Raw genomic sequence first — 27,381 nt, 5'->3', positions numbered from 1 at the left:
GTTCAGGTTTTCTATTTCTTCCTAGTTCAGTTGTGGTAGTTTATATGTCTTTAGGAATGCATCCATTTCTTTCAGATTGTCAAATTTGCTGGCATAGAGTTGCTCATAATATGTTCTTATAATTGTTTGTATTTCTTTGATGTTGGCTGTGATCTCTCCTCTTTCATTCATGATTTGATTTATTTGAGTCCTTTCTTTTTTCTTTTTGATAAGTCTGGCCAGGGGTTTATCAATCTTACTAATTCTTTCAAAGAACCAGCTCCTAGTTTTGTTGATTTGTTCTATTGTTTTTTTAGTTTCTATTTCATTGATTTCTGCTCTGATCTTTATGATTTCTCTTCTTCTGCTGGGTTTAGGCTTTCTTTGCTGTTCTTTCTCCAGCTCCTTTAAGTGTAGGGTTAGGCTGTATATTTGAGACCTTTCTTGTTTCTTGAGAAAGGCTTGTACTGCTATATATTTTCCTCTCAAGAGTGCCTTTGCTGTGTCACACAGATTTTGAACTATTGTGTTTTCATTATTTGTTTCCATGAATTTTTTCAATTCTTCTTTAATTTCCTGGTTGACCCATTCATTCTTTAGACAGATGCTCTTTAGTTTTCATGTATTTGGATTCTTTTCGAATTTCCTCTTGTGATTGAGTTCTAACTTCAGAGCATTGTCATCTGAAAATATGCAGGGTATGATCCCAATCTTTTGATACTGGTTGAGACCTGATTTATGACCCAGGATGTGGTCTATTCTGGAGAATGTTCCATGTGCACTAGAGAAGAATGTGTATTCTGTTGCTTTGGGATGGAAGGTTCTGTATATATCTGTGATGTCCATCTTGTCCAGTGTGTCATTTAAGGCCTTTATTTCCTTGTTGATCTTTTGCTTGGATGATCTGTCCATTTCAGTGAGGGGAGTGTTAAAGTCCCCTACTATTATTGTATTATTGTCAATGTGTTTCTTTGATTTTGTTATTAATTGGTTTATGTAGTTGGCTGTTCCCATGTTAGGGGCATAGATATTTAAAATTGTTAGATCTTCTTGTTGGACAGACCCTTTGAGTATGATATAGTGTCCTTCCTCATTTCTTACTATAGTCTTTGTCTTAAAATCTAATTGATATGATATAAGGATTGTCATCCCAGTTTTCTTTTGATGTCCATTAGCATGGTAAATGTTTTCCCACCCCCTCACTTTAAATCTGGAGATGTCTTTGGGTCTAAAATGAGTTTCTTATAGATAGCATATTGATGGGTTTTGTTTTTTTGTCCATTCTGATACTCTGTGTCTTTAGATTGGGGCATTTAGCCCATTTACATTCAGGGTAACTATGTTTGTTTTTTTTTTAAATATTTTATTTATTTATTTGACAGAGAGAGAGATCACAAGTAGGCAGAGAGGCAGGCAGAAAGAGAGGGAAGCACATTCCCCACTGTGCAGAGAGCCCTATGTGGGGCTCGATCCCAGGACCCTGAGATCATGACCTGAGCCGAAGGCAGAGGCTTAACCCACTGAGCCACCCAGGTGCCCTCAGGGTAACTATTGACAGATGTGAATTTAGTGCCATTGTACTGCCTATAAGGTGACTGTTACTGTATATTGTCTTTGTTCCTTTCTGATCTACTACTTTTAGCCTCTCTCTTTGCTTAGAGGACCCCTTTCAATATTTCCCATAGAGCTGGTTTGGTGTTTACAAATTCTTTTAGTTTTTGTTTGTCCTGGAAGCTTTTTATCTCTCCTTCTATTTTCAGTGATAGCCTAGCTGGATATAGTATTCTTGGCTGTTTTTCTTGTTTAGTGCTCTGAACATATCATGCCAGTTCTTTCTGGCCTGCCAGGTCTCTGTGGATAAGTCTGTTGCCAATCTAATATTTTTACCATTGTATGTTGCAAACTTCTTGTCCTGGGTTGCTTTCAGGATTTTCTCTTTTTTGCTAAGACTTGTAAATTTCACTATTAGATGACGGGGTGTGGACCTATTCTTATTGATTTCGAGGAGGATTCTCTGTGCCTCCTGGATTTTGATGCTTGTTCCCTTTGCCATATTAGGGAAATTCTCTACAATAATTGTCTCCAATATACCTTCTGCTCCCCTCTCTCTTTCTTCTTCTTCTGGAATCCCAATTATTCTAATGTTGTTTTGTCTTATGGTATCACTTATCTCTCAAATTCTCCCCTCGTGGTCCAGTAGTTGTTTGTCTCTCTTTTGCTCGGCTTCTTTATTTTCTGTCATTTGGTCTTCTATATCACTAATTCTCTCTTCTGCCTCATTTATCCTAGCAGTAAGGGCCTCCATTTTTAATTGCACCTCATTAATAGCTTTTTTGATTTCAACTTGGTTAGATTTTAGTTCTTTTATTTCTCCAGAAAGGGCTTTTATTTCTCTGGACAGAGTTTCTCTAATATCTTCCATGCCTTTTTTGAGTCCTGCTAGCACCTTGAGAATTGTCATTCTGAACTCTAGATCTGTCATCTTACCAATGTCCGTATTGATTAGGTCCCCAGCCTTCAGTACTGCCTGTTGTTCTTTTTTTTGTGGTGAGTTTTTCTGCCTTGTCATTTTATCCAGATAAGAATATATGAAGGAGTGAATAAAATACTAAAAGGGTGGTAAAGACCCCAGCAAAATGTGCTTTAACCAAATCAGAGGAGACCCCAAATCATGGGGGGAAGAAAGGGGGTAAAAAGAAGTTCAGAAAAAGAAAATTAAAAAGAGGAAAAAACATAAAGAAAAAATATAAAAAAGAAAAATATATATATATATTAGACTGGTGACTAGAACAGGGTCACCCACTTAATTTGGGGAGTATTTTGGTCTCTTAGAAGAAACTACTTCCCAAAATTTTAAAGAATGAAAAACATATATAAAGGTAAACATGATGAAGGGATGGAATATGAGTATAAAGATGAAAAAAAATTTTTTTTTAATTTCTAAAAAAGGAGTTGATAAGTTGATTGCGAGAATAAGGAAAAAGAAAGTGGAGAGAATTTGCTCAGTCTGGAGACTAGAACAAAGCCCTGTGGTAGGTTTAGGGTATATTTTGATCTATTAGAAGAAGTTGTATCCCAAATTTTTTTTATAAGAAAAAACCCTATATGTATACAAAAAATAAAGTTAGATACAATGAAGGATAAAATGTGACTATAATAATGGAGGTTCAAAAAAGATTTTTTTTGAAAGGTATTGTTAAGATAAACTAGTTAAAAAACATTAAAAGAGGAAAGGGTAAAAGTTTAAAAAAATTTAGCAGAAGAAAAAAATAAAATTAAAAAAAAATTAATTAAGTTTGCAAGACTAAAGAATCATGGGGAGAAACCCATGAATTCCATGCTTTGCTTTCTCCTCCTCTGGATTTTCGCTGTTCTCCTTGGTTAAGTGAACTTGGTCGTGGCTGGATTCCTTGTTGATCTTCTGGGGGAGGGGCCTGTTGTAGTGATTCTCAAGTGTCTTTGCCTGAGGCAGAATTGCACCGCCCTTACCTGGGGCCAGGCTAACTAATCACTTGGGTTGGCTTTCGGGAGCTTTTGTTCCCTGAACGCTTTCCTTTCCATAGGGTTCTGGAGGATGGGAATGAAAATGGCGGCCTCCCAATCTCCGGCCAGAGGAACTGATAGCTTGGGACCCCACTCCTCAGTGCGCCCTCAGAGAAAAGCACTCAATCACTCCTGTCTCCCTGGCCTCTGGCTGTGCTCTGAGCTCACCCAGCCTGTGACCAAGTGTCTCTGTCTCTGGCACACAGCCCCACCTGGAGTCTCCGAACCCCGCAGATCCCTGAGCTCTTACAGGGGAGTCTCTCTGGATCTTGTGGGGTCCCCACTCACAGCACAGTGACCTGTGCCACGGATCACAATAAGGTAATCCTGAGTTGAGAGCTCACTCCTTGGTTCCATCTCTGTAGCCAGCTTCCCTGCTCTAATACCTGTGAGCTCTGTGACACTCAGACACCCCCGATCCTTCTGTGACCCCGCAGGACCTGAGGCCACACGTCCCCGTGTGGGTTTCACCCCGGCTTAGCCTCTGGAGCGATGTCCCTCAGTGGAGCAGACTTTTAAAAGTTCTGATTTTGTGCTCCACTGCTCCACTGCTTGCCGGGAGCTGGCCCCTCCCCCCCGAGGTCTATCTTCCCATCACTTTGGATTCGCTTCTCTGCCAGTCCTACCTTTCAGAAAGTCGTCGATTTTCTGTTTCTAGAATTGCTGCTCTTCTCTTCGATCTCCTGTTGGATTTGTAGGTGTTCGGAATGGTTTGATAAGCTATCTAGCTGATCTCTTGCTACCTGATGTAGTCTCAGCCTGCTACTTCTCTGCCATCTTGACTCCTCCTATTTATTTTTTTTAGAAGGGGAGTGGGGGCAGAGGGAGAAGGAGAGAGGGAATCTTAAGGAGGCTCCACAATCACCCCTCCATGGAGCCAGATGTTGGGCTTGACCTGGGGCAGTGTGGGGAGGGCAGCTGATCTCATGACCCCGAGATCATGACCTGAGCCAAAATCAAGTCAGCTGCATAACCGACAGAGACACCCAGGTGTCCCACAACTCTATTATTATTCTTCTTTTACAAATTCAGGAACTGAGGCACAGACACTGTAAGTAACTTGACCTGGATCATACAGCTAATAAGGCAGAGTCCAGATCTGAATCTGAGCATTCTGACTCCAGAGTACATCTTTAAACCACGACGTTATAGACTTATAAATCACATCCATGTGCCAAACAGCATTTTCTGAGATATACATATGTGTATGTATGTGTATATATATATACATATATATATATATATATATGATATGTAAATAAGATAATACAAATTAGTATATACCCATTTAATCTTCATGGATACTATAGATCAAAGAAACAACCAAAAGGAAAGATACTGAGGGTCTGAACGACAAAATTAACAACTTTACTTAATGGACACTGTAGAATCTTGCACCCAATATTTGGAAAAATATATACTTTTAAAAAACATAAAATATTTACAAATAGTAACCATAAAACATGATTAAAAAATGTTAAAAGTATCAGAATCATATAGACCACATTGTATAATCACAATACAATTAAGTTGGAAATCAATTTAAAAAAACCCCAAACTCACATATTTGGGAATTTTAAAGCACATTTAAAAACACATAGATGGAAATATAAAGAAAAGTAGAAAAATTTTAACTAAATAATAAAAAAAATACAACATTTCAACACTAGGGAGATGCAACCAAGGTGGCACTTAAAGAAAAGGTGTATAGTCTTACATGCTTATTTTAAGGAGAAAAAAAGAAAGTTTGAAAATTAATAAGCCAGGCATTCAATTTAAGAAGTTAGGAAAATTACAATGAGATAGAAGGAAGGGAAATAAGAAAGAAATAACAAATATAAAAACATAAATGCATAAAATAGAATTCATTCTCAATTAGAATTAGCTAATTCTAATATTCAACCTCTCTTAGAATGAGAAAATGAAAAGAACAAGAAAAAGGACTATCACACACTTACCTTCATGTTTAGTGTTTTTCTATATTAAGATCCATAAGCAGATTTTACGAAAGGATGAGAGACTACTTCCTTTTTAAATGGTATTTATTTTTTTCTCACTATTCAAGTAACACATTTTCAAATGAAAATTTGAAAATATAGAACAATGTAGAGAAAAGAAACACAAGTCACAATCCCACTATTAGGGGATAATTATTAATTACTAACATTTAGATATTGTTCCAGTCTTTTTTGGTCTGTATCTGAAGATTTGCTCATGTCTACATGTAATTGTGTTATTAAAAAATTGATCTCACAGTACACACACAGATTTGTATACAGCCTTTTTTCCTTAAAACTGCATTAGTGGATGCTCTTTAAATAAAAAATGTGGGGTGATTCTGTTAATATTAAATATACTGATACAAATACTCTACTGTATTTGGCTGCAACCTGTTCTTAGACAATGTTTCCAATTCTGGAGTGGAGTTGTTCAGCCGACATCTACTCATGGTCCACTTAGGGTATGGTGCCATATCGAATCTAAACAAGACTGAGACAGTCTGAATGTGTCAGACAAACTGGTGGGGCTGACTTGTCAGAAGTCTGTTTACCAGAAGGTTAAGGAGTCATTGGGAGAACTAAGAAAAGTGAGTGATGAATATGACAAGTTTATGCGCTTGGTGGAGTAATCAGATACTTTCTGTATGTTAGCATCCTTTCTCAGCCTTTAATTACTGACAGCAATGATTGGATTGATTCATTCCTGGCTTCCTTGAGATCAAATTCTCAAGCAAGAAGGACCACTAATCTCATTTGGATGGTGTTTCACTCTTGGCTAAATCAGGGCTAGTTGGGTGATGATAGATTGCCCATGGCTTGGGTGCCCATCCCAGTTCTTCTAGCTGGGTCCAGGCATTGAGGTCATCTGATATATAACATGACTTGGTTTCAAGACACTTATATCAGCAAAGGCTGCAGTCAGGACAGCTTCCTTTAAAGGAGGATGTGGGCAGAGCAGGCACCAAGGATAGAAGCATGTTTCCTTCTTCCCCCAGGCGGCTGCCCAGCTTTGGCACAGAGCAGGTATTGACAGAGCATTGTTGACAGTGTTCATGGAGGAGAGCAATAGGGAAGTGGCAGAAGTGTTATGGTCCAGTGGGCCTATGGTGGAGAGAGGTGTTCAGCATAGTAACCATGAAGGGCAGACAGGCCTGGCATGAATATCTAATGTTGAGTGTCTACCATACCCACTTTGTGCTATGTCCTAAGGAGGATGGGAAAATATATAACATTGCTGCTGTTCTCAAGGAGGTCATGGTAACTATAGGGTACAGACAGAAAGTTTCTAAATGTTTCACTAAAAATTTTTTTTCTATTAGTGTAGGTATTGGTAACTCCCTATGACATAGGTATTGACTGGTCAATGGTCACTTTCTTTAAACCATTGAGCATGCCCTCGACTGCTCATTTATTTCAAGGCTACCTCTTGTAGCCCACCACACTCATCATCAGGAGTGAGAAAATAAGGCTAAAGGCTCAGTTAGATTATATAAATTTATACAATTTATTTTGTCTTTCTATCTCAGTACTTTCATTATTGAACACTGATTGAAGCGTTATTTTATGAAGCTTATAGATACTCAAGGTGGGAAAATGTGGAAAAGCATATATTTAAAGATTGGATAAAAGCAAGCATTTTTAATAGTAAAAATGATGAGTTTTAAAATATTTTTAATTATAAAAATGATAACGAAAACTTGGGAAATAGAGAAAAGTAAGAAGGGTCGCCTATCATCCAGACATATGACAGTTGACATTTTTCTGTAAATCCTTCTAGATTGAGTTTTCTTCCTAAATTTTGATTATTTGGTGTTTGTCTTAGATGGTTTGCTTACAATGTGAACATAAGTTTGTAACCTGCTTTTTTAATTAACAGTATTTATAATCTTTAAAATATAATTTGTAATGACTGTGTAACATAATTTGTAGTGACTATATAATATTACAACTAATGTATTACTCTTGACTTAATCTTTCCCTGAAAGTTAGACTTTTGGGTATTTCAGGTATTTCTAATACAAATATTGTATTATTTGTATTTGCATGAAGTTTTATCTTTTATTCTTATTTATTTCCATAGTATAGATTACTGGGAATGGATTTGTTTGACCAAAGAGTATGGATATTTCTGAAGATCCTAACACATATTGCTTAGAAAAAATTCCAGATAGAAGGGTGACGTAGCTGGCACTTCCAGTGAGGTCTATAAATTTTATAAGAGGTTCAAAAAACACCAAACAGAGAAATCACCATCATTCAAATATTGCCTTAAGGTCTATATAGTAGATATGAGACAGATAGATGGCATATCTTGATAATGGAAAATATTCTTGTTGTCATTCAAATGATTCCAGGCTATAAAAAAAGAAAAAAAAAGTGAATGAAGTAGTAAATTTGGCTTGATTCATGATCCATGACCCAGGTATCAACTTAAATTTATAGTGCATACTCAAAATATGATGAAGTAGGAACATATCTACTTGAAATTTCTAGGAAGGGTATACATTATTTGTTGTTAAATAAAACACAAGCTAACTTGTTCGTGATTTCTCTTCACTCTGGACTTGCTGGGTAGTTTTAGCAATTTCAGTCATAACTAAATTAACATCAGTATTTTAGCAGATGAAACAGAAGTAGTTTTGAAGGGATTAAAAACATATTTCTCCACTTTAAAATGAACTACTAATGATTCAATATAAAACATGATTATTAGGTTCATGGAAACAGCATTCAGAAGAGAAAATATTTCAATGGGATAACTTTGTGAGCCTTCAATTATCTTATGAACAGTGAAATTCTCAATAAATAGTAAGACTTCTTTGTGCTTTGGGTTATTTCCACACAGAACACTGCTCTGTGGCTCATTCAAAACACTTGTGCTGTTTTCACCATTCAGGACTAAGTACAGATTTTACAATTACTCCATTGATTCAATCTACATAGACAAGCCAACAGACACATTGGATATAAAAAATACATATATTGAGCTATTAGAGCTCGAGTAAAGATGAGGGCAGTAGGGATGGAATGAAAAAGATGAGAGGCTCAAAACCTTTCAACCAGAGTCATTGGATCTTGGATAGTGGGGGTAAAATGGAGGAGGTACAGGTGCCACCGGTGGTCTGTTACCTGGATGATGACTGAATAGGTTCCACACAGTATCTTGGATAGCTGAGTGACTACTCTGATGAGGCAAACAAGCACCTGAAGTCCACTGAGAGCTATGAGAATGGAAAATAAAATGATGTTCCACTCCACTACATGTGCGGGTTCCAGGCACTCAGTCCATATGCTGGAATCTGTAAGGAAACTGAGAGAGAGAAGGGATATAGTCAACAAGATACGTGGCCAAGCCTAAATACTTGGTCCAAGTAAGAGGGCTACAGATGTTTGTATGTTTAGGAAATTAATACACATGATTGTAATACATAATATTATTCAATGTGAATAAAAACATTTTAAAAAATCATTCAGATACATATATGGAGTATATAGCATGCACAAAGCATTGAGCTATGCTTTTTAAATTTTATTTATTTATTTATTTGACAGACAGAGATCACAAGTAGGCAGAGAGGCAGGCAGAGAGAGGGGGAAGCAGGCTCCCTGCTGGGCAGAGAGCCCAGTTTGGGGCTCGATCCCAGGACCCTGGGATCATGACCTGAGCCAAAGGCAGAGGCTTTAACCCACTGAGCCACCCAGGTGCCCCTATGCTTATTTTATTTTATTTTATTTATTTTATTTTTTGAAGGTTTTATTTATTTATTTTAGGGTTAATATGAATATTCGATGAAAGGTATGTGAGAATGCTTTGGAACCTGTAAAGCCTGATACAGATACAATTTCCTGTTACCATTTCCCTAGACCCACTCCATACATCCTCATACTCTGAACTCCGTCTCAGCCACCAGGGAAGGGAAGCAATCCCTTCGAGATCCTTACTCTAGATTTCCCAGTGCACGCTCTGCACAGATCAGCCAACACTTGGAAGTGAGATGACCTCCATGGTGTTGATTTTTCTCCTGGGCTGTGGCACTTATTTATTCTTTGTGTAAACCACAGAGTAGTAAATGTACTAGCAGGGTTTGGAAGGAATGGAGATGCTATTTCTGATACTCCCTCCCTCCACAACCTCTTTATAGAGCTCTATCACAGCATTTACTTCCTTATATTGTAAGGCCATCTTACTGGTATCTGTATATATTCGCTCACTAAGTTGTGTACTCTGAGAGTCCTACCGTGATTTATATAGCCCAGAATAGCTAGGCCTGACACCTAAGGCTGTGCTTGGCACATTGCAAAGACCAACAAATGCTTGTTGAATGGACCTGATTCAGGATCCCCAGCAGTGGCCATGCCTGTGACCGAGCCTATGGACTACCCAGCAGATGGAGACATAAGAGATTATGCCCAGTAACGATGTTAATCATAAAATCCAGCTTATTTTAAGAATTTATTAAATCTAATCTGTGCTTTGTTTCCAGTTAATTGTCAATTCTGTGAGTTAGAAATTATTTACAGAGGCTCGGGGATATCTGTTTCAGGTCACACAGTTTGGAAGTAGCAGATGGACGACGTGAACCCAGATGTGTATAAGCATCAAAGGCCTGTGCTCTGAGGGCAGTGTTCACTCTAAAGCAGCCATCTTAGCAGAACATTCTGTCAGGTCCGTGTGAGCTCCTAGAGGGAAGGAAAACTGAGTAATTTCTCTTTGGTTCTCTAGCACCTAATTCAAGGCCTGGACAGAGTTGATGTTCAAGAAATATTTGTTGAATAAATGTACAAACGAAGACCTGATTTGTGGGACTTTAACATTAACATTTGTTCCACCCAGAATTGGCCAAGGCTCGGAAATTTCTCTAGGAGACCAGAGACTTCACTTCCCTTTATGGCTTCCAATGTTTTATCTCCAAACATTTGTCTGTAGCTGGAGTCAGGTGAATACAGATATTAAGAGAAACTTTCAAGAGTAATGAAGAGTAATGGAGGGGCATGTGGGCAGTCCGAGATCTTGCTCTGAAAGGGAAATCTTCTTTGATTTGGGGGTCAGGTATGTTCAGGGGATGACGGCACAAAAAATGATTTTTTGCACCCAGTGGGACTTTCTTCATTAGCATCTCCTTTCCTGAGTCCCTGAAGGGCTTCGAAATGCCTACGGTTGTTTTCTAGGTTCTCCTGACCTATGAGAGAGCTCTGCTCACAGAATGTGGCACCTGGTGGAACTTTCAGGACAAGGCAGCTATGGGCACAGAAGCAGATTTGCAACCCAGGCCTAGTTGAGCATGTAAGACTTCAAATTGATGTGGGCCTTGAACAACAGAGCCGGTCACAGGGAGCTGAGAAGAGACTGCAACTTCCCTAGGGAGTGGTCCAGACACTCCCTCCATTTATACCATTAGAATTCTTGGCATAGGACAGGACTGGGAAGGATCAGATGGACCTCTCCTGCATCTCTTTCTGGGCCCGGCTGCTTCTAGAGCTGTCTCTACAGGCGCTGGCAGATACAATGCCAGTGCGAGGTGTTCTGCGATCCGGGACTGGGTTCCTCAACAGTTAACTGCATCACCAGCCCTCTAAGTTAAGGCTGCCTTGCTAGACTCTTCTTCAGTGCACACTAGATCTTTTCCTGGCTCCCCCACAAATGCCTGTGCCTGGTCATGCTCCCAGATCTCACCCTGTACTTGGCTGCTCATGCTGCCTGGTTCTATCTGTGTTGTCCCCGACAGTATAACATGTGTAACACCATCCAAAGTCACTGAGATTCTCTTCCAGCCAAGCCCCTTCCCATCTGTAACAGACCACACTTCCAAACTGGCCACACAGCAAGACTAGGGTATTAGAACCATTCAATTCCCAGGCTCCAATAGCTGCCAGACCACAATAACTACAAAGCTTCGCTCTGAAATTCAGGAAAAACACACCTTTCATTTGGATATCTCCACATCAACCTCAAAATAGTGAATGCATATGACATTAGAAGACTGGCAGCGGTGCCTAGGTGGCTCAGCCAGTTGAGTGTCTGCCTTCTGCCCAAGTCATGTTCCCAGAGTCCTGGGATCCAGCCCTGTGTTAGGCTCTGTGTTCAGTGGAGAGCCTGTCTCTCCCTCTGCCTGCTGCTCCCCCTGCTTGTGCTCTCTCTCTCGCTCTATCTCAAATAAATAAATAAAATCTTGAAAAAAAAAAAAAGACTGCCCCCCCAGAAAAAGAAAGAGAGAAGAAAAAACATCTAAACAGAGATCTCTGTAGGCAGAAGTTGGTCTGAGTATTCCCACATGGAACCCCAAAGTTATCATGGAAAATGATCATGAGCATGAAGCCAGGTGTTTCTGGCTTTCTGAGCCCCTTGATTTGGAGAATTATTTCTTACCGTCCTGCAGTGCCTTCGAAGACATACTCCCAGCCATCAAGAGTGCGGCAGTATGGACCCTGAACGAGGCCTAGAGCAGATATGACCAGGCAGTATCCAGAGAAAGCAATTCCAAGGGCAGAAAAGATCATCGACAGCAGTGTCTAAATTAAACATAGAAGGAGGAGGTCAGAAAAAAAAAAGAAGGAGGTGGAGGTCTGTGCCACAGAATGAGACAAGGGGATATTGTGGACAAATGATCAGATAGGTACCTTCTTCTACTCATCCAAACCTACTGCATGCAGTCTGTGTGAACGCCCACAGAAAAACAAACATTTAATCCAAACCCATCTGATCTTTAAAATAAGCTCTAAAAATGCCTTTTTGTGTGGAATTCCACAGAGGATACTAGTTAATTGACTACATTTCTTCCTTTCTTCTGGAATTTCGGTATCAAAATAATGATCAAACATTAATGCAGGGAACGGGTGTGACTGATCAATCTGTATTTACCAAAGACATTATTTTCTAGGTCAGGTGGGTTCTCTTGACTTTTCTCATCTGAAGATGATATGTGGATACCTTCACTTACAGGAATATGAGGGGAAGCATCAGGTGTTAGCCTACATGGCCATATTTATGTTCAAGTGAGGAAGGGATTGATGGGGAGGACGGTGTTTGCCTTGGAGGAGAGAGAACAAGCAGTGTTCACAGGCGGATGGGTACAAGCAGAATTATAAGGTAAGTAGATTAGTGTGATCTAAGACAGGGTTCCCATGGAGCATTAGAGAGAAGTTTATGAAGACCAGATAGACATGTTTGCTAATGCTGGGGAAATGGAGTTGTTGGACACCACCCAGCCCTAGAGTTGCTTACAAAGTTAGTGCAACTTGGTACCTGCAGGCAGAAGGTGGCTTTGAATGCTGGCTCAAGGAGGGCTGACTTCATCCTTCAGGACAAGTAACTTTTCCCCCCCATAACCTTTTACTACATTCTTTTTCAAATCTACTGAAAAGTTGAATATATGGTGTGGTATACTATAGTCAATGTATCTTTGTATACTTTTTATCTAGACTCACCTGTGAAGATTTTATAATTTTTCTTTGCTCTCTCTCTGTGTATGTATATATCCAGGCACATGTATTTATTTGTTAACACATTTTTGTTGCCAAACCACTTGAAAGTAAGGTGTAGATACTGTGATATCTCGCTCCTAAACACATCAGCACATATCTCCCCAAAATAAAGATATTCTATTATTCTGCAACCATGTTTTACTTTTTTGTATAGGATCCAAGGAGAGTTTATGCACACAATTACATCTCTTTAATTTCCTTTGATCTACATTAGTCTTACTGCCTCTTTGTTTTTTAGAAAATTAAATTGTTTTTGAACAATCCCAGCCAGTGGTCTCATAGAATGTCCCCCACAATCTGGGATTTTCTGATTGTTTCCTCACAACTGGACTTGGGTTAAACATTTTGGCAAGAACACCTGATAGGCATGAGAACATTAGGGGCCTCCCACTGTTATTGGTGATGCTTTTGACCTCTTGGTTAATAAGGTGGTATTCTTCATATCTATAAACATACATTTTCCACTTTGCAATTAGTAAATAATTTGTGAGGTAATACTTTGAGACTGTGTGATATCCTATCCCCCAAAGACATTTCAACCGATGAGTTTACCATCCACTGATGGTCCTCATATCCACTGATCACGAATTATCATGATGACTGGTTGCAGGGTGCTGCTTATCTCATTCTATCATTTCTTCTGCATTTATAACTTATTAATTTTCTGCACAGAAGAACTTTCATTTCGTTTCTCTCTTTCTCTCTTACTGTGTGCTCATGGATTTTCTAATTCAATGTGTTATAATTCATAACTGTTATTATTCTCTTAGATGCTCATTTGGTCCAAATATGGCCAGTGAGACCATCCTGCCAAGTCAATTCCTGTGCCCTTTGAGATACCCCTATCATTCCTTGAATACTTCCTTGCTTCCCGGCACAAAATGTACCAAGCCCATTTTGAATTTATAAAGAACCAGAATAGCTCTTTTTCCAACAAGCCATGTACTTGGTTTTTGAACAAGGAACTGACATGAACCAATATATAATTTGGAAAGATGGTTCTGGCCGTGAAGGCATGCCAGCTAGAAGTGAGAGAGCCCAAAATAAGGGTTCCATGTGGAGACTTCAACTTGCAGTGACAACATGTCCAGGAGGAAAAGACATTGGGGAGGAAATAAGTACCTGGAGATAGACTGAAGAAAGAAAATTCCAGAGTTTGGGACTGGAACACAAAGGACAGAAATAGGGATGCAAAGAAGGGTAATTAGCTTTAGGAGACAATTTAATTTAGTTTTAGAAATGTTGTTTTCAAGTGAGAGTAGAACAGCCAAGTTAGTTGACAATAAATTCAAAACTTGACACCAGAAAAACTGAGAACAACAAACCTGTGATTTTGGGGACAAAAAGTGATCTTACATTATATATATCTCAAGTAATTTAACATTATTTTATTGATTATAACGTTAATACATGCTCATTATGGAAAATCAGAAAAAAAAATATTTTAAAAACCTGGGGGCGCCTGGGTGGCTCAGTGGGTTAAAGCCTCTGCCTTCGGCTCAGGTCATGATCCCAGGGTCCTGGGATCGAGCCCCGCATCAGACTCTGCTCAGCAGGGAGCCTGCTTCCTCCTCTCTCTGCCTGCCTTTCTGCCTACTTGTGATCTCTCTCTGTCAAATAAATAAATAAAATCTTTTAAAAAAAATCTGAAGAAAAAAAGAACAGGTCTGCTTTTTTTCCTATTGGATATTAATTCATCAGCATCTTCACATATGATTAAAAGATCTTTTAAATTATATATCTCATATTGATTTTAATAGCATGTTGCCCCATTATAGGATGAGACAAGCTATATTTTTAACAGATTACTGTTCATTACACTTCACAAAGAAAATTTACCTATCCACCAATGCCATCTTCCAAAAAGGAAGAAGGATGTTTCAAAAAGATTGAGCTCCTGGTTTAGCAAATATGCTCTTAAGCAGTTCACTGGAAAGATCAATGAAGAATTTTTTGATTTGGTGAAACTGGCAACCATAGCATAACAAATATATATTTGTGTGCATATACAAATTACAGTGTAATGAGTGGATACAGTTGCACAATTGAACCTTGAAATAAATCAGGAATAAGAATCTCTCTGAGTTACAGTTCCATGTTCTATTAAATGTAAAAGAGGTAGATGATTATACTACCTCCATAATAGGCGTATTTCAAAGATTAAAGGACACAATGGATATAAAAATTATTTCAAATTATAAATATAATCACAATATCATCTCTTATTCCAAGCGCCTCTATTTGGCTGGTAGTTGTTTTCCAGAGATAACAACCCACAGGATTTTGGGAGAAAATGAGACAACACAGAAGAATGAATAGCAAACAAGAAGTTAGTGAGGTTCAGGTCACCCCCAAAATATGGCACTTTAGCATACTGAATATCTTAAACTGAAGGAGCTTGAGAAAATGGCAGAAGCAGGATGGTCACTCCGACCCCTCCCAGCCCCTTCACCCTTTTTCTCTGAAAGAGCTCCTAAAACTCTGGTGTGCAAGTTACCCTCTCTGTACAAGGAGAAAAAGGAAGAGACGGGGGCCAAGAAACCTGTGAAAACAAACCTCGTTAAACTAAACTTTATCTTCCTTGTTACTTCTCCAACATTTACTACCCCTAGCCCAAACACCTCACTCTTGCCAGTTCTTTACAAATTCGTTGCTGTTTCTTTTTACTCTGGTCACTTCTTCAGGTCTTCATTCTCTCATTAAGGCCCCCATGTATGCATAAAATTCAATAAAATGTATATCTTTTTCTCTTGCTCACCTGTCTTTGTCCGTTTAATTTTCAGACTGAGCCAGGGACCCTAAGAGGGTTGAGTAAAACTTTTTTTCTGCTACAATATCTGGCACCCAACACGCGGCACCATTGGCTCCGGACACCTTCCTTGGTGCAGGAGCTATGGTTAGAGATCCCGGATCTGTGAGAAAAGCCACAGGAGAATTCTTGCCATGTCAGTTTCTTGGATCTCTGCCTGTGGGGGACTGGTCTAGTGTAGGTGGTAAGAGTCTTTTCCTTTTCAGGTTCAGATTGGCGGGGAAAAAACACTTGTAAAGATTAGTTCTTTGGATTGTGACGCTGGTTAAAATTTGGTTTTGAGTTATCCTTTGGTTATTGATCCTTTCCCTGCCAGGGACAGCTGTCGATTTCCTGTTTGTCTTTTATTTGTGTTCTGAGAATTTGGCTTTCTTCCTGTCAGGCATGCAAATGCCAGTTCTTGAAAGCAGCCAACTGTCAGGTTGTGGTCCCCCCCAAATCTGCCATACAGAAATTTGGGCTGCACCCCACTGCAGCTAGGATCCCACCAACTGTCACCAGCTTTCAGGAGGAGTTGTCTAATCACTTGGGGAGTGATTCTGGATCTTGGGAGGGCTGCATCTTTTGCACTCGCTTTGGGGACATCTCTTGCATCCCTGATTAAGTTTTGGTTTTAGTTTTGAGTCATTTGGTTTAAATATTTGAAATAATTTTTTAGGGGGCAGTATGGTCTGAAGTTGGCCAAATTAAAGGTTGATATTCACATCCTGATAGAAACTTTTAAAATTAAGTTCTTCTCTCCTGAGCTAAAATGGAGCTCTGTACTCAGAGGCAAAGAAAACATGTGGAAGGTTTGGTGAAATAATTATGAGAACATTACAAAGACACACCACTGTTAATCTAGAACCGAGAAATATTCGGACTTCCATCTTAGTTGGAAATCTTCTCCCTAATATAAAGAAGCAAATTGAAAATAGTGTAGTTAGATGGGTAGGTCAGGATCATTCGGGCTGTGATCCCCCTCTTTGAGAAATTAAGAAACAATTGCCTTTGTCTTACAAATCTAGTCTTTATCTAACTAGAAATGTGTCCCTTAAAGCAATTCAAAGTTCACCTACCTATTCTTACCGCTCCCTAAGCCTCCCCTATTCATCTCAAAATACTTGTAGTTGTTATAAAAAATCAGGACATTGGAAACAGAACTACCCTGTGCTTCAGAAAAAGAAGGAAAACATTAAATAGTAGTTATTCTATGCCTCTTGATAATAGATAAATATGCCACCAAATTCCTTCTAAAAGGAAACCTACATTCTCTACCCCCTCTGAGATGCAACTCTCACCGGGCTCCTGCTCTTTGGAATGTAAACATTCCAGGAGATAATTAAAACACAACACACAACTGCTTGAAACTGAAGGGCAAAAAAAGCAGGGCTGGGAGAGTGGAAGGATGGGGAGATGGGGAGAGGGAGAGGTGGGGAGAGGGAGGGGGGGCAGGGGGAGGGAAATGGGGGAGGGGTGGGGAGGAGGGGGCTGGGGGAGTAGGGGGGGTGGTTAAAAAAAAAAACCAACTGCTGTAAAAATTCCCTTGCCAAAATCTAGTCCACAGCCTTCATAAGATTACTTGTCAAGCGCAGATACAAATCTTAAAAGCCTTCTCCACAATTATCAGTAAAAAGCTTTAGCCATCCAAGTGGGTAGCCATAACTTGCTCCATAGGCCAGAAACACAATTTGGACTCTTTTATAAACTGGTAAGTTTCGTATCAATGTACCTAATACATGGCTAAAATTTAAAAACAAAGGCCATCTCTATGTCTGTCTATATGTTTATTTATATCTACATATGTGTGTTACAGATGTGTGATATTTTTCTACCTCCAGATGGTATTACCAAAATAATTTATAAAATCTGTCAAAAGAGTTCTATTCTAATTGGCATAGAGGTAAATGAGTGCTCATTTAAATTAAGTATTCTTAAATACAGAGACTAATGCAAAACAAATTTTTTAAGTTCACACAATCTGGGATAATCTTTGGTTAAATAAAGCTATTTTAAAAATTGTTGGGAAAAATAAAAAACAAGCATATCTTCAGAGTTGTCAGCATTAAACGTATCATAGTCATACAATTTTATTTCTACCTAGAATTGCAAGTCAAACAAACGTAGTATCTCTACTAGATCTTTAACAATATAAAATTATCAATTCAACCTAGAAACAAAGCATACACTAAAAACTAAATTGCTGAATGTATGTCAAGCACGGCAACTGAGAGAAAGAGAGAAAAAGTGTGTTTAACTTTTTGGGTGCTTTGTTTCTACGACATTTGATGCTTGCCTAATATATATGTCACAAAATTTGTCAACAAGAAAAATAACTTAAAATAATGGCTAACTTTGTCTATTGTGTCATGAAATTTGCATGAGTAATCTACACATAGTTGTTAAGAGCAAGCGCATTAAGTATATGGGTGATAAAAGTTTATAAGTGAATTTTTCAACAATGATTACGTTTTATAAAATCCATTTATTTTAAAATACCTTCCAAAATCTTTTTGTTAACTTGAAACCTTAAAGTAATACAAGTTGTACTAAGCGAAGTTAAATAATGGTAATTCATTGAATATGTAAGTCATTTCCAAATAAAATAAATTACTGAAACATTGATTAGTGAACACAACCCTATATTTGTCTCTCTTTTAAAGAGGAAGTAAAGGTATTCGGGTCTGTTAGTAGATATGTTTTGTGCTACACTGAAAAACTGTGCAATGAAGAAATGTATGCTTTAGAAATTATGAAGTAGCATACTCAAGAATTTGCCAATCAATGAGATGTTGATATCTATAACATTCCACAACTGCTTACTTCCTGGTTTTCACCAGAAATAAAAGTTTCTTTTTTTTTTTTTAAAGATTTTGTTGACTTATTTGACTCAGAGGGAGAGAGAGAATGAGAGAAGGAACACAAGCAGGGGGAGTGGGAGAGGGGCTCCATCCCAGGACCCTGGTACCATGACCTGAGTTCAAGACAGATGCTTAATGACTGAGCCACCCAGGTGCCCCCAGAAATTAAAGTTTCTAAGAGTTAAGAATTCTAATTAATATATGTAATTAAAACTACTAAAATAATGGGGGGGTGCCTGGGTGGCTCAGTGGGTTAATGCTCTGCCTTTGGCTCAGGTCATGATCTCAGGGTCCTGGGATGGAACCCCACATCCAGCTCTCTGCTCAGCAGGGAACTTGCCCCCACCCCCGCCCCACCCCGTCTGCCTCTGTGCCACCTTGTGATCTCTCTGTCTGTCAAATAAATAAATAAAATCTTAAAAAAAAAACAAACAAACTACTAAATAAAAAGTTAAACCAGTAGAAATAAAAAGGGAACAACTGCATACAAGAAAAAAAAAAGGAGGCGTTTTGGTTAAAAAAAAAGTATGAATTACAGAGATGTGTTTTTGTTGAGGGAAAAGGAAACTTTCAGGGGAAACTTTTTCTCCTCTGTCAAGTGAGTCTTGGGTGACCTCAATTTCCATTACAGAGCTTCTGCCGTTCCAAACCTGGGCAGACTCACATTTAGCTTTCAAGATGCGCTTTATTTAATTTTAATGAGAATTAATTGCCACCATGTTGTAAAATGCTCCATATTTCTACTTTCTACTGAAAACTGAGAAACACTGCCCATTTTTGTCATGATAACAATTGACTGGACTTCCTCTCTTCCTTAAACAGAAATTGAACTCTAATGCTTACCAGGCTCAGATCTTTCATTTCCATCAGATGGTTGGCTCCTGGGGCATATAAACTGGGACCCCTATTCTAAAGCCCTACCTCGAAAGAACCAACCAGGGAATCCGGAGAATCCCCTCTCCTGTCTCCTGCTTTTCCCATTGAGATGCCAGCCATCTCCTTTGATTTGATTATAAGACGCCATCCAGACTCCACTCGTCTGCAGCGTCTGTTTATGCTGGAGATGCTAATAGTGATTCAAGGCAAATTGAACACATTTATTTTTATTATGAACCTAGTGGCACATACGGTTGTTTTCTAGAGATTCCCTGAGTATCAGAAGTTAAAGTTTACCTGAATCTATTGTTTCACCTAGGCAGTTTTGAAAGCTTTCCATAAGTATAATACCGGCAGTTACTGGAGGAAAATACATACACCCACAGTGCACATGTGCATGCAGGTGCACAGAGCGTCTTTTAATTCTTCAAATCTTCTCCACCAAGAGCATAGTTCTAAATTTAGCAGCTAATTAAGTCTTCCAACGCCATCTGTCGTAAAGCTGGACATGTCATCTCAGTTGTCCATTAAAATCTGGTTGCCCTTTGAACCAACTAACTCAGGGTGTCTGGGGGTGGAATTCCAGCTCCAAAATCTCAGATGATTCCAATGTGCAGCCACGGCCGGCAGCCATGGCGGGCAGCCACGGCAGCCACTGTGGGCAGCCACGGCAGCCAGCAGCCACAGCTACAAGATATGCCTACCAGGCCTCTGGAAAATTCCTTTCAGTTAATACATCACACAATCTCTCTGAGCCACAGATAATTCATATAAGTATGTGTAACAATGATCTAATTCACTGGGTAAGTGTGAAAAAAATGTGCTATGCAAATATGATTAAAAGATGATAACCCTGAGGAGGAGAAGGATAGTGATGAAAATGTAGGCACCTGCCTGCTGAGCACAGGCTTAGAAAATTGGTTGTATTATTCTCTCTTGATTCTATTTAAATTATTTTTGAAGGCCCATTTAAAAAAATATATACATTGTGTATATCCAACACATGGATAAATCTAATCATTATGCTGACTGACAGGAGCCAGATACAAGAGACAAATTTTGCATAATTCTATTTACATAGAATACAAGCTAATCTGTAATGACATAAAGCAGATCAAAGATCAATGTTTTGGGGGTGATAGGAATGTTCTGTGTCTTGATCATGATGGTGGTTGCCTGGGTGTATTTGGCTGTCAAAACTCATGAAATTGTACGATTTTAATGGATGCCATTTATTGAATGTAAATCAGGCCTCAATAAAGTTGAAAAGGGAAAAAAGTAAACTCATATTATTTTCTAACTCTATGTATCTTTAAATCCTGAACTTCTGGAAGAACATCAACAGTAAACAAAGACAGTAAACAAAATGCAAGTTGGGTTTTTTTTTTGTTTTTTTTTTTTGTTTGTTTTTTTAGTAAATTCTTGGGCTCTGAGTTGAAAGGGTCATGGAGAGGGGACAACAGTGTGAATATTTTCTCATTTCTGAGTGAGAGGAAAGAAAGCAGAGCCCACTCAGCCATCCTCAAGGTACTATTGCTCTTACCATGTATTTTTTGCTGCAGTTTTCACTCTGGCAACATTTATAGTTGTTATCATTCTCCAATGCAAGAAGAACTGTTGCTACTATAAGCATCTGCAGTAGGGAAGAGAAGAAATATCAGAAACGGAATACTAGTCATAATCAGAGCACAGTGATTCTGAGCAGGAACTGTGGGAGCAAGTGGACCCGGCTTCAAAACCCAAAGTTACCGTTTTCCAGCTGTGTCAGCTTGAGAGTCTTTCCCTATAAAGTGGTGTCGGGAACTCACCCCGTTGGGTGGTTAGGAGGTCATGTATGTAGAATTTTGAACACAGTGCTTGATTTATAGTAAGTGATTGATAAATGTTAGCTATTATTGGAATGGTTATCAGTCATCAAAAACTACTGATTAAGCAGTAAATGGTATAGACATGGGAATACCACCCTGCAGCAAACCTGTATTTCTCACTGACTCAGGTGCAGAGGTCAAAGGAAAATCATTCACCAGACTTTGATGTTTGCCAGCCTCTCTCCATTTACTGCTCTCTGGGAATGCAAGTGAGAGGTACAGTTAATTGGAATTACATGTCTTAATTCAAAGTAAAGTCAGTTTGTTTTGCCCAAGCATTCCAATCATCTCAGGTTCAAATTTTCAAGTGTGTTTTGTCTCTATCCAGCCAACAGACTGGGAGAATTCAATGTATTCTACTTCCTTTTCTTGGTATCCTAAGCAAAGGGCTCAAGTTCTGTAAAGAACACGGGTTTCTTTTCTGTTATATAGTTCCTTGTTTGGGCAGGTATGGACCATGAGTCGCTTCTGACAAATTCTCCACCTATCCTTTACTCCCAGTGTTCTGGACTGAATCCTGAAGCAGATTTCGTTGTTATTTTACTATGTACAGTCAACATTTCCAGTTTCCAAATTCATCAGCTTTCGCTTGTCTACTTATTTATTATCTACATCCCTCTTCCTTCTCTTTTTTTTTTTTAAGATTTTATTTATTTATTTGACAGACAGAAATCACAAGTAGGCAGAGAGGCAGGCAGAGAGAGAGGAAGGGAAGCAGGCTCCCTGCCGAGCAGAGAGCCCAGTGCAGGGCTCAATCCCAGGACCCTGGGATCACGACCAGAGCCGAAGGCAGAGGCCTCAACCCGCTGAGCCACCCAGGCGCCCCCCTCTTCCTTCTCTTAAAAATATTTGATGTAGTAACAATCATGTTTTGCAGGGATTCCCTGACAATGGAAAATAGAGAACTGGTTCTTTTCTAAGTTTTATATTTTACACAGAATATAAGCCAGAGTCTTATATTCTCCTCCTTTCAACACCATTAATTATCATAGATTTTAGTAGATTCTAATTTAATCTTATTAATGCCTTGCAACCCTTCTACTGATTCCAGTGACATATTGAGGGAAACAATGACGAGAGAAGGCATAGTACACCAGGTACAGTAACTAGCTTCATTACAGTACTAGTGGGAAATAATTAGACCTAGACCCTGGAATCCTGTGTCAAAAGAGAAATACAGGCATCGCTCGTGTTGAAAAAGAAACTGCTTTCTTTTTTTCATTGTGAAATTATAACTGGAATACAGGGCTCAAGCATATTGGAGGAATATTACCCCAAATCCCACCACCCTCACATGTTTTTATGTATATACTCCCAGGGTATTACCACATATATATATTTTGCATAGTTGTAATTGTAACTTATTCACAATTTTTTTATCATTTCTTTTTTTGCTTAACACAAAATAATATGCATTTTCCATGTTACTGCATCTTCACAATTACCATTTTCAACGCTATAGGAAATGAATGTTCCACAATTTATTTGACCAATTCTGTGCTAGGGAGCTCCTACAAATTACTTACTATTATAAATACTGCTGCCAAAAATATCTGTGTATGTGTATCTTTCCTTATTATGGATTATTTCCTCAGAATTAATTCTCAGGTTTAGGATTACTGAGTCAAAAGATATAAGCATTTTCATGGATATTAATACAGCATATCGAAATGTTCTCCAAAAGGTTTGCATTCACTTATAGTACAATCACCAAACATTCATTATGTACCTATATATCACACAGCAACTTCAATAGCGTTGATTATCAGTACTTTAAAGTTAACTAACTTCATGTGCAAAATAGTCACCAAATGAAAACTGCTTTTCATCATAGTTATTCAAATATTATAATAATTAAGCACCCATGAAGATGTAAAGATAAATTGTAATCCATTGTCTTTTATGTCTTTGGTGATATAGTAAGCTTATAGCGCACAATGTGCTGTTTTTAGAAATGATATGATCAGGAAAAGTGTTTTTTCCTCTGACTTGCCAACATGATTTACTCTCAGCTTGTTTTTAAAGAGCACAAATTCATCAGGAAAAACATTCTTGGATTCTTACTGTAAGTAATTAGGTCTCGTTTCAAAAACACCCCCATTATGAGGGGTATAATATCAGACTATTTAATTATGATCTGGCCCATTCTTCAACAAGTATTTATAATCACAATATTCGTTGGCTATCTAATACATATCAGCCTCCATCCTGGGCACTTCCTTCATGAGATTTTGTTGAATCCCCACAATTACCCTAAAAAGTAAATGCCATCACCCCCATTTTCAGATGAGAACCCTGAGGCTCAAAGACATTGAATCATCTGATCAAGGTCTCTTGGTACAAATGGCAGAGCTTGTATTTGAACACAAATTTGTGTGAATCTCCCAATCTCTGCTTTTCCCATGTGGTCTCGATATCTCTCCAGTCTAGAGAAATTGCGAGGGCAGATAGAAACTATTCTGGAAAATAGCTCTGCCACTGGACATTAAATAGCTTAAACCAACACACAGGGTTCGTGAGGACATAATATTTCGACCGGCTGGCATCCCACAGACTTTCATTAGGTCTAATTTCCTGCACTGCTGAAGTCACATAAATCAACAGCTTACCGAAGACAAAGCTACCCTCCCAAGCCCTCATGGACTACCTGCCCCTCGACCCCCACCCATCTTCCAAATCCCAAACCCAGGATTAGTCCAGTGATTTTTCCATTATTCATTATTTCTGCTAGGAACAAGACAAAGCTTAGTAAAAACACTCCCTTCTGCAACCCAAGTCTCCGAAGTCACACTTACCATGATACCTGAGAAACAGATTCCTTCAAAATACCACACGTAGTTGGTGAGTTTATTGCTGGATGCATAGGAAGTTTGCCCATTTGGGAAATACAATAATATGTTCACAATTATGCTCCAAAGTGCAAGCGGAATCAGCAGACCGCTTAGGCAGCCTCCACATTTCCGAGACCCCATTTCACCCTGCTCAGAACCTGCAGGAGATTTCAAGAGTGTAGAATTACATAAAGCCTAATTTGCTTCCTACCTGTCCCTTTTTTTTTTTTTTTTTTTTTTTTTTGAGATTACCTACCACGTTCTGGGTCAGAGCCCTTCACTTCATATTCATGAGAAGCCCAGGGCTCGGACAGAACTGCAGCCCACAATCTCTGGTGAGAAATAATGGTTTACTGTTTGGAGAACAATAGACAATGATCCAGGGCTGAAGAGCTGAGCTGGTCTTCATCCTGTGCCAAAGGAATGCGGTGTTTTTACTGCATTTTAAAATAAGTCATTTTCCTCTGGATTACAGCACGAAAGCCTTAACCCTGAGCATATTTTAAAGAAGGAAGTTGGGGGGGGTGGGGTTGGAATCGAATCTGGCACATTTTATCCAACGGCCAACAGGGGGGTTAAAGAGGAAACTACCAAGGGAATTTATGCTAGAACAGACTGTGTGGTGTGTTGACTTTATGCTTCTGCCCTTCCTTCAGGGTTCTTTATTTTGTGCTCACTATTCACCAAGCTTTGTTCCAACTTCGGCAGGGGGCACAAAAAGGACAGACAGGGACAGGCTGGTGGGGGAGAAAAACAAGACTTCCCTGTGGGTGAGTTTACTGTCTAGGGACAACTTTCCTTCCAAGGGTTCATCTCTGCGATTTCCACCTCTCTGAAAAATAGTAACAGGAAGAAATTCGCATGTCGCTTGCTGCTTAGGAAAATGGGGAAAAGAATCTGGGTAATTTGGTTAAGACTTTACGAGTAAGAAGTTTGAAACAAGGATTTCAGAATTATTGCTTCCAAATGATTGCCCTGAATCGAAAGAGCCACAGAGCCTCTCCAGTTAGGATGATATGAGGAAAGGATTAAGGCAAGGCATCCTTACCCTGCCTGGGTTTTTTTTAAGCTTTAATTAATTAATTTATTAGAAAGAGAGTGTGCATACGGAGTGGGGGTGGGGGGCAGAGGGAGAGGGAAAAGCAGACTCCCTGCTGAACTCAGGGCTTGATCCCAGGACACAGAGATCATGACCTGAGCTGAAGGCAGCCACTTAACTGAACCACCCAGGAGCTGCCCCCCTTCTTTAAAGATTTTATTTATTTGTTTGAGAGAGATTGAGAGAAAGAGAGAGTAAGATGACACTATTATGTTAAAGATGATGTGGACAACAGTGATAAGGAATGCAAGGGTTGCCTGACTTTGTTGCCATCCCTTTCTATTGGGAAGATTAGAACCCAACTCAATTTAACTTTCTTAAGCCTCAACTTTCTCATCTGTGAAATGGAAATTTTTTAAAAAATGATACTTTTCCTAGAAGAATAATGTGAGGGTTAACCAAGATTATGTGTGCAAACCACAATGTCAGGTGATATAGAAGGAGTGGGCAATAAATGGGAACCATTGTTAACAACAAAAAGAGCAGTTATAGGGACATAATTGTGAAAATAGTACAGAGAGCAGAAGTAATGTCTGTTCATTTACTTCTCTTGATACCCGAAGAGTTCTGTGGCATGAGCTCTTAAAATCTTGATCCCAGAAGTATTTACATTAATTTGTTAGTGTCCTCCAGAAAGTATTAATATTCTATAATATATATACTTTTCATTCAAGGGAATAAAAACTTATTTTATGTGAATAATGTTAAATTATATTATATTCATATTTTTTTCCAAAAAATTGAGGTCCTTGGATCTGTTTTTGGATTCAAACAATCAAATCTAGGAACTAACAGTCTTATTCTATGATGGGTTTCAAAGAGATTTCTTGGCACCCCTGGTGACTGATTTTTTTTTCCCTTAACGTTTTTGAGCAAAGTGCATCACAAAGTTTGGTCATTATATTTTTTTCTCGAGGGACATAGAAGCAAACTAAAATCATATTTACCAGAACCCTTAGGATGATAGGGAGAGCAACAGTTTTGACTGAATATTTATTAAGCACCTCCTATGTGCCAGGCACTTTATTCTAAGTGCTGGGGACAGACAGATCCATGAAGGAGACAGTCCAAAATCCTTGTCCTTATAAAGCTTATATTCTATTGTGGGGAGACTAATAATTAAATATATATATATAGCTTGTCAGGTAGTGATAAGTATGGCTAAAATAAATCAAGAAAAGGGCAACTAGGAGTGCTTAGAGAATGGTGATGGAGACATCATTTCAAAGAGGGTGGTCAGGAAAGACCTTAAAGAGAAGATGACATCTGAGTAAAGATCTGAAGAAAGTGGAGAGTGCAAGCCATGTAGGCAACTTGGGAGAGAAGTGTTCCAGGCAGAGAGAATGGCAAGTGTACAAAAGCCCTGGGTCGAAGTGAATCCTGGCGAGGACCACTGTGGCTGGAGCCAAGCGAAAGGGGAAAAGTAGTAACACCTGAGATTAGTTTTGAGTAGGAAAGTGACTTCTTGTTGAGAATTGGCTGTAAAGGATCTGGTCGAAAGAAAGGAGATGAGTTCTAAAGTCATTTCAACAATCCATGGCTCAGACCATGACAGTAGTAGCTGACATGGTAAGAAAAGGCTGGCTTCTATGTGTGTGTGTGTGTGTGTGTGTGTGCGTGTGTGTGTGTGTTTAAGATTTTATTTTATTTTACATAATCTCTACACCCAGTGTGGGGCTCGAACTCACAACCTGGAGATCAAGGGTCACATGCTATACTGACTGAGCTGGCCAGGCTCTTTAAGACAGAATCAGGAGTATTTGGTGACAGATTGGATTGAATATAAGAGAAAGAGAGGCAAAGATGACTACATGGTTCAGAGCCCAAGCAACTGGAAGAAAGAAGTTGTCACTAACTAAAATGAGCAAAACAGCAGGTAGAACAGGTTTGGAAGGGGGAAGATGAAGTGGTAAGTTTCAGACATTCTAAGTTTTGAGACACCTATTAAAATCCAAGTGATGCCAATTAGATAGTTGGATATACAAATATGAAGTTCAGGGGAGAAGTCTTGGGTAGAGTATATAAGAGTTGTCAGCATTTGAATAGTATTTAAA

At 38.9% G+C, this 27,381-nt stretch overlaps 1 protein-coding gene across 1 annotated transcript; it reads right to left on the bottom strand.

Annotated features, from left to right (window-relative positions):
• Positions 1-4,874: 4,874 nt before the first annotated feature.
• TM4SF18 (transmembrane 4 L six family member 18) lies at positions 4,875-24,704 on the bottom strand. Its single transcript, XM_080831505.1, has 6 exons — positions 24,485-24,704; positions 24,193-24,386; positions 21,073-21,162; positions 11,890-12,032; positions 8,652-8,832; positions 4,875-7,877 (listed from the first exon to the last, which is right to left on the bottom strand). The coding sequence occupies exons 2-6, from the start codon at positions 24,367-24,369 to the stop codon at positions 7,863-7,865; spliced, it is 606 nt and encodes a 201-aa protein (XP_080687631.1). The 5' UTR covers positions 24,370-24,386; positions 24,485-24,704; the 3' UTR covers positions 4,875-7,862.
• Positions 24,705-27,381: the final 2,677 nt, after the last annotated feature.

Source organism: Martes martes (genome assembly GCF_963455335.1).
Source record: "Martes martes genome assembly, contig: scaffold_316, whole genome shotgun sequence".
Taxonomy (NCBI): Eukaryota; Metazoa; Chordata; class Mammalia; order Carnivora; family Mustelidae; genus Martes; species Martes martes.
Note: the sequence above shows the minus strand (reverse complement) of the source record. Positions and strands in the feature narration are given on the sequence as shown.

Coding starts and splice junctions, on each gene's coding strand:
- TM4SF18 (XM_080831505.1), bottom strand. CDS start 24,369: ATGGGGTCTCGGAAATGTGGAGGCTGCCTAAGCGGTCTGCTGATTCCG. Junction 12,033..21,072: donor ACTGCAGCAAAAAATACATG/GTAAGAGCAATA, acceptor TGTTTAATTTAG/ACACTGCTGTCGATGATCTT. Junction 8,833..11,889: donor TTCGAAGGCACTGCAGGACG/GTAAGAAATAAT, acceptor TCTCTCTCTCAG/TTTCCTTACAGATTCCAGCA.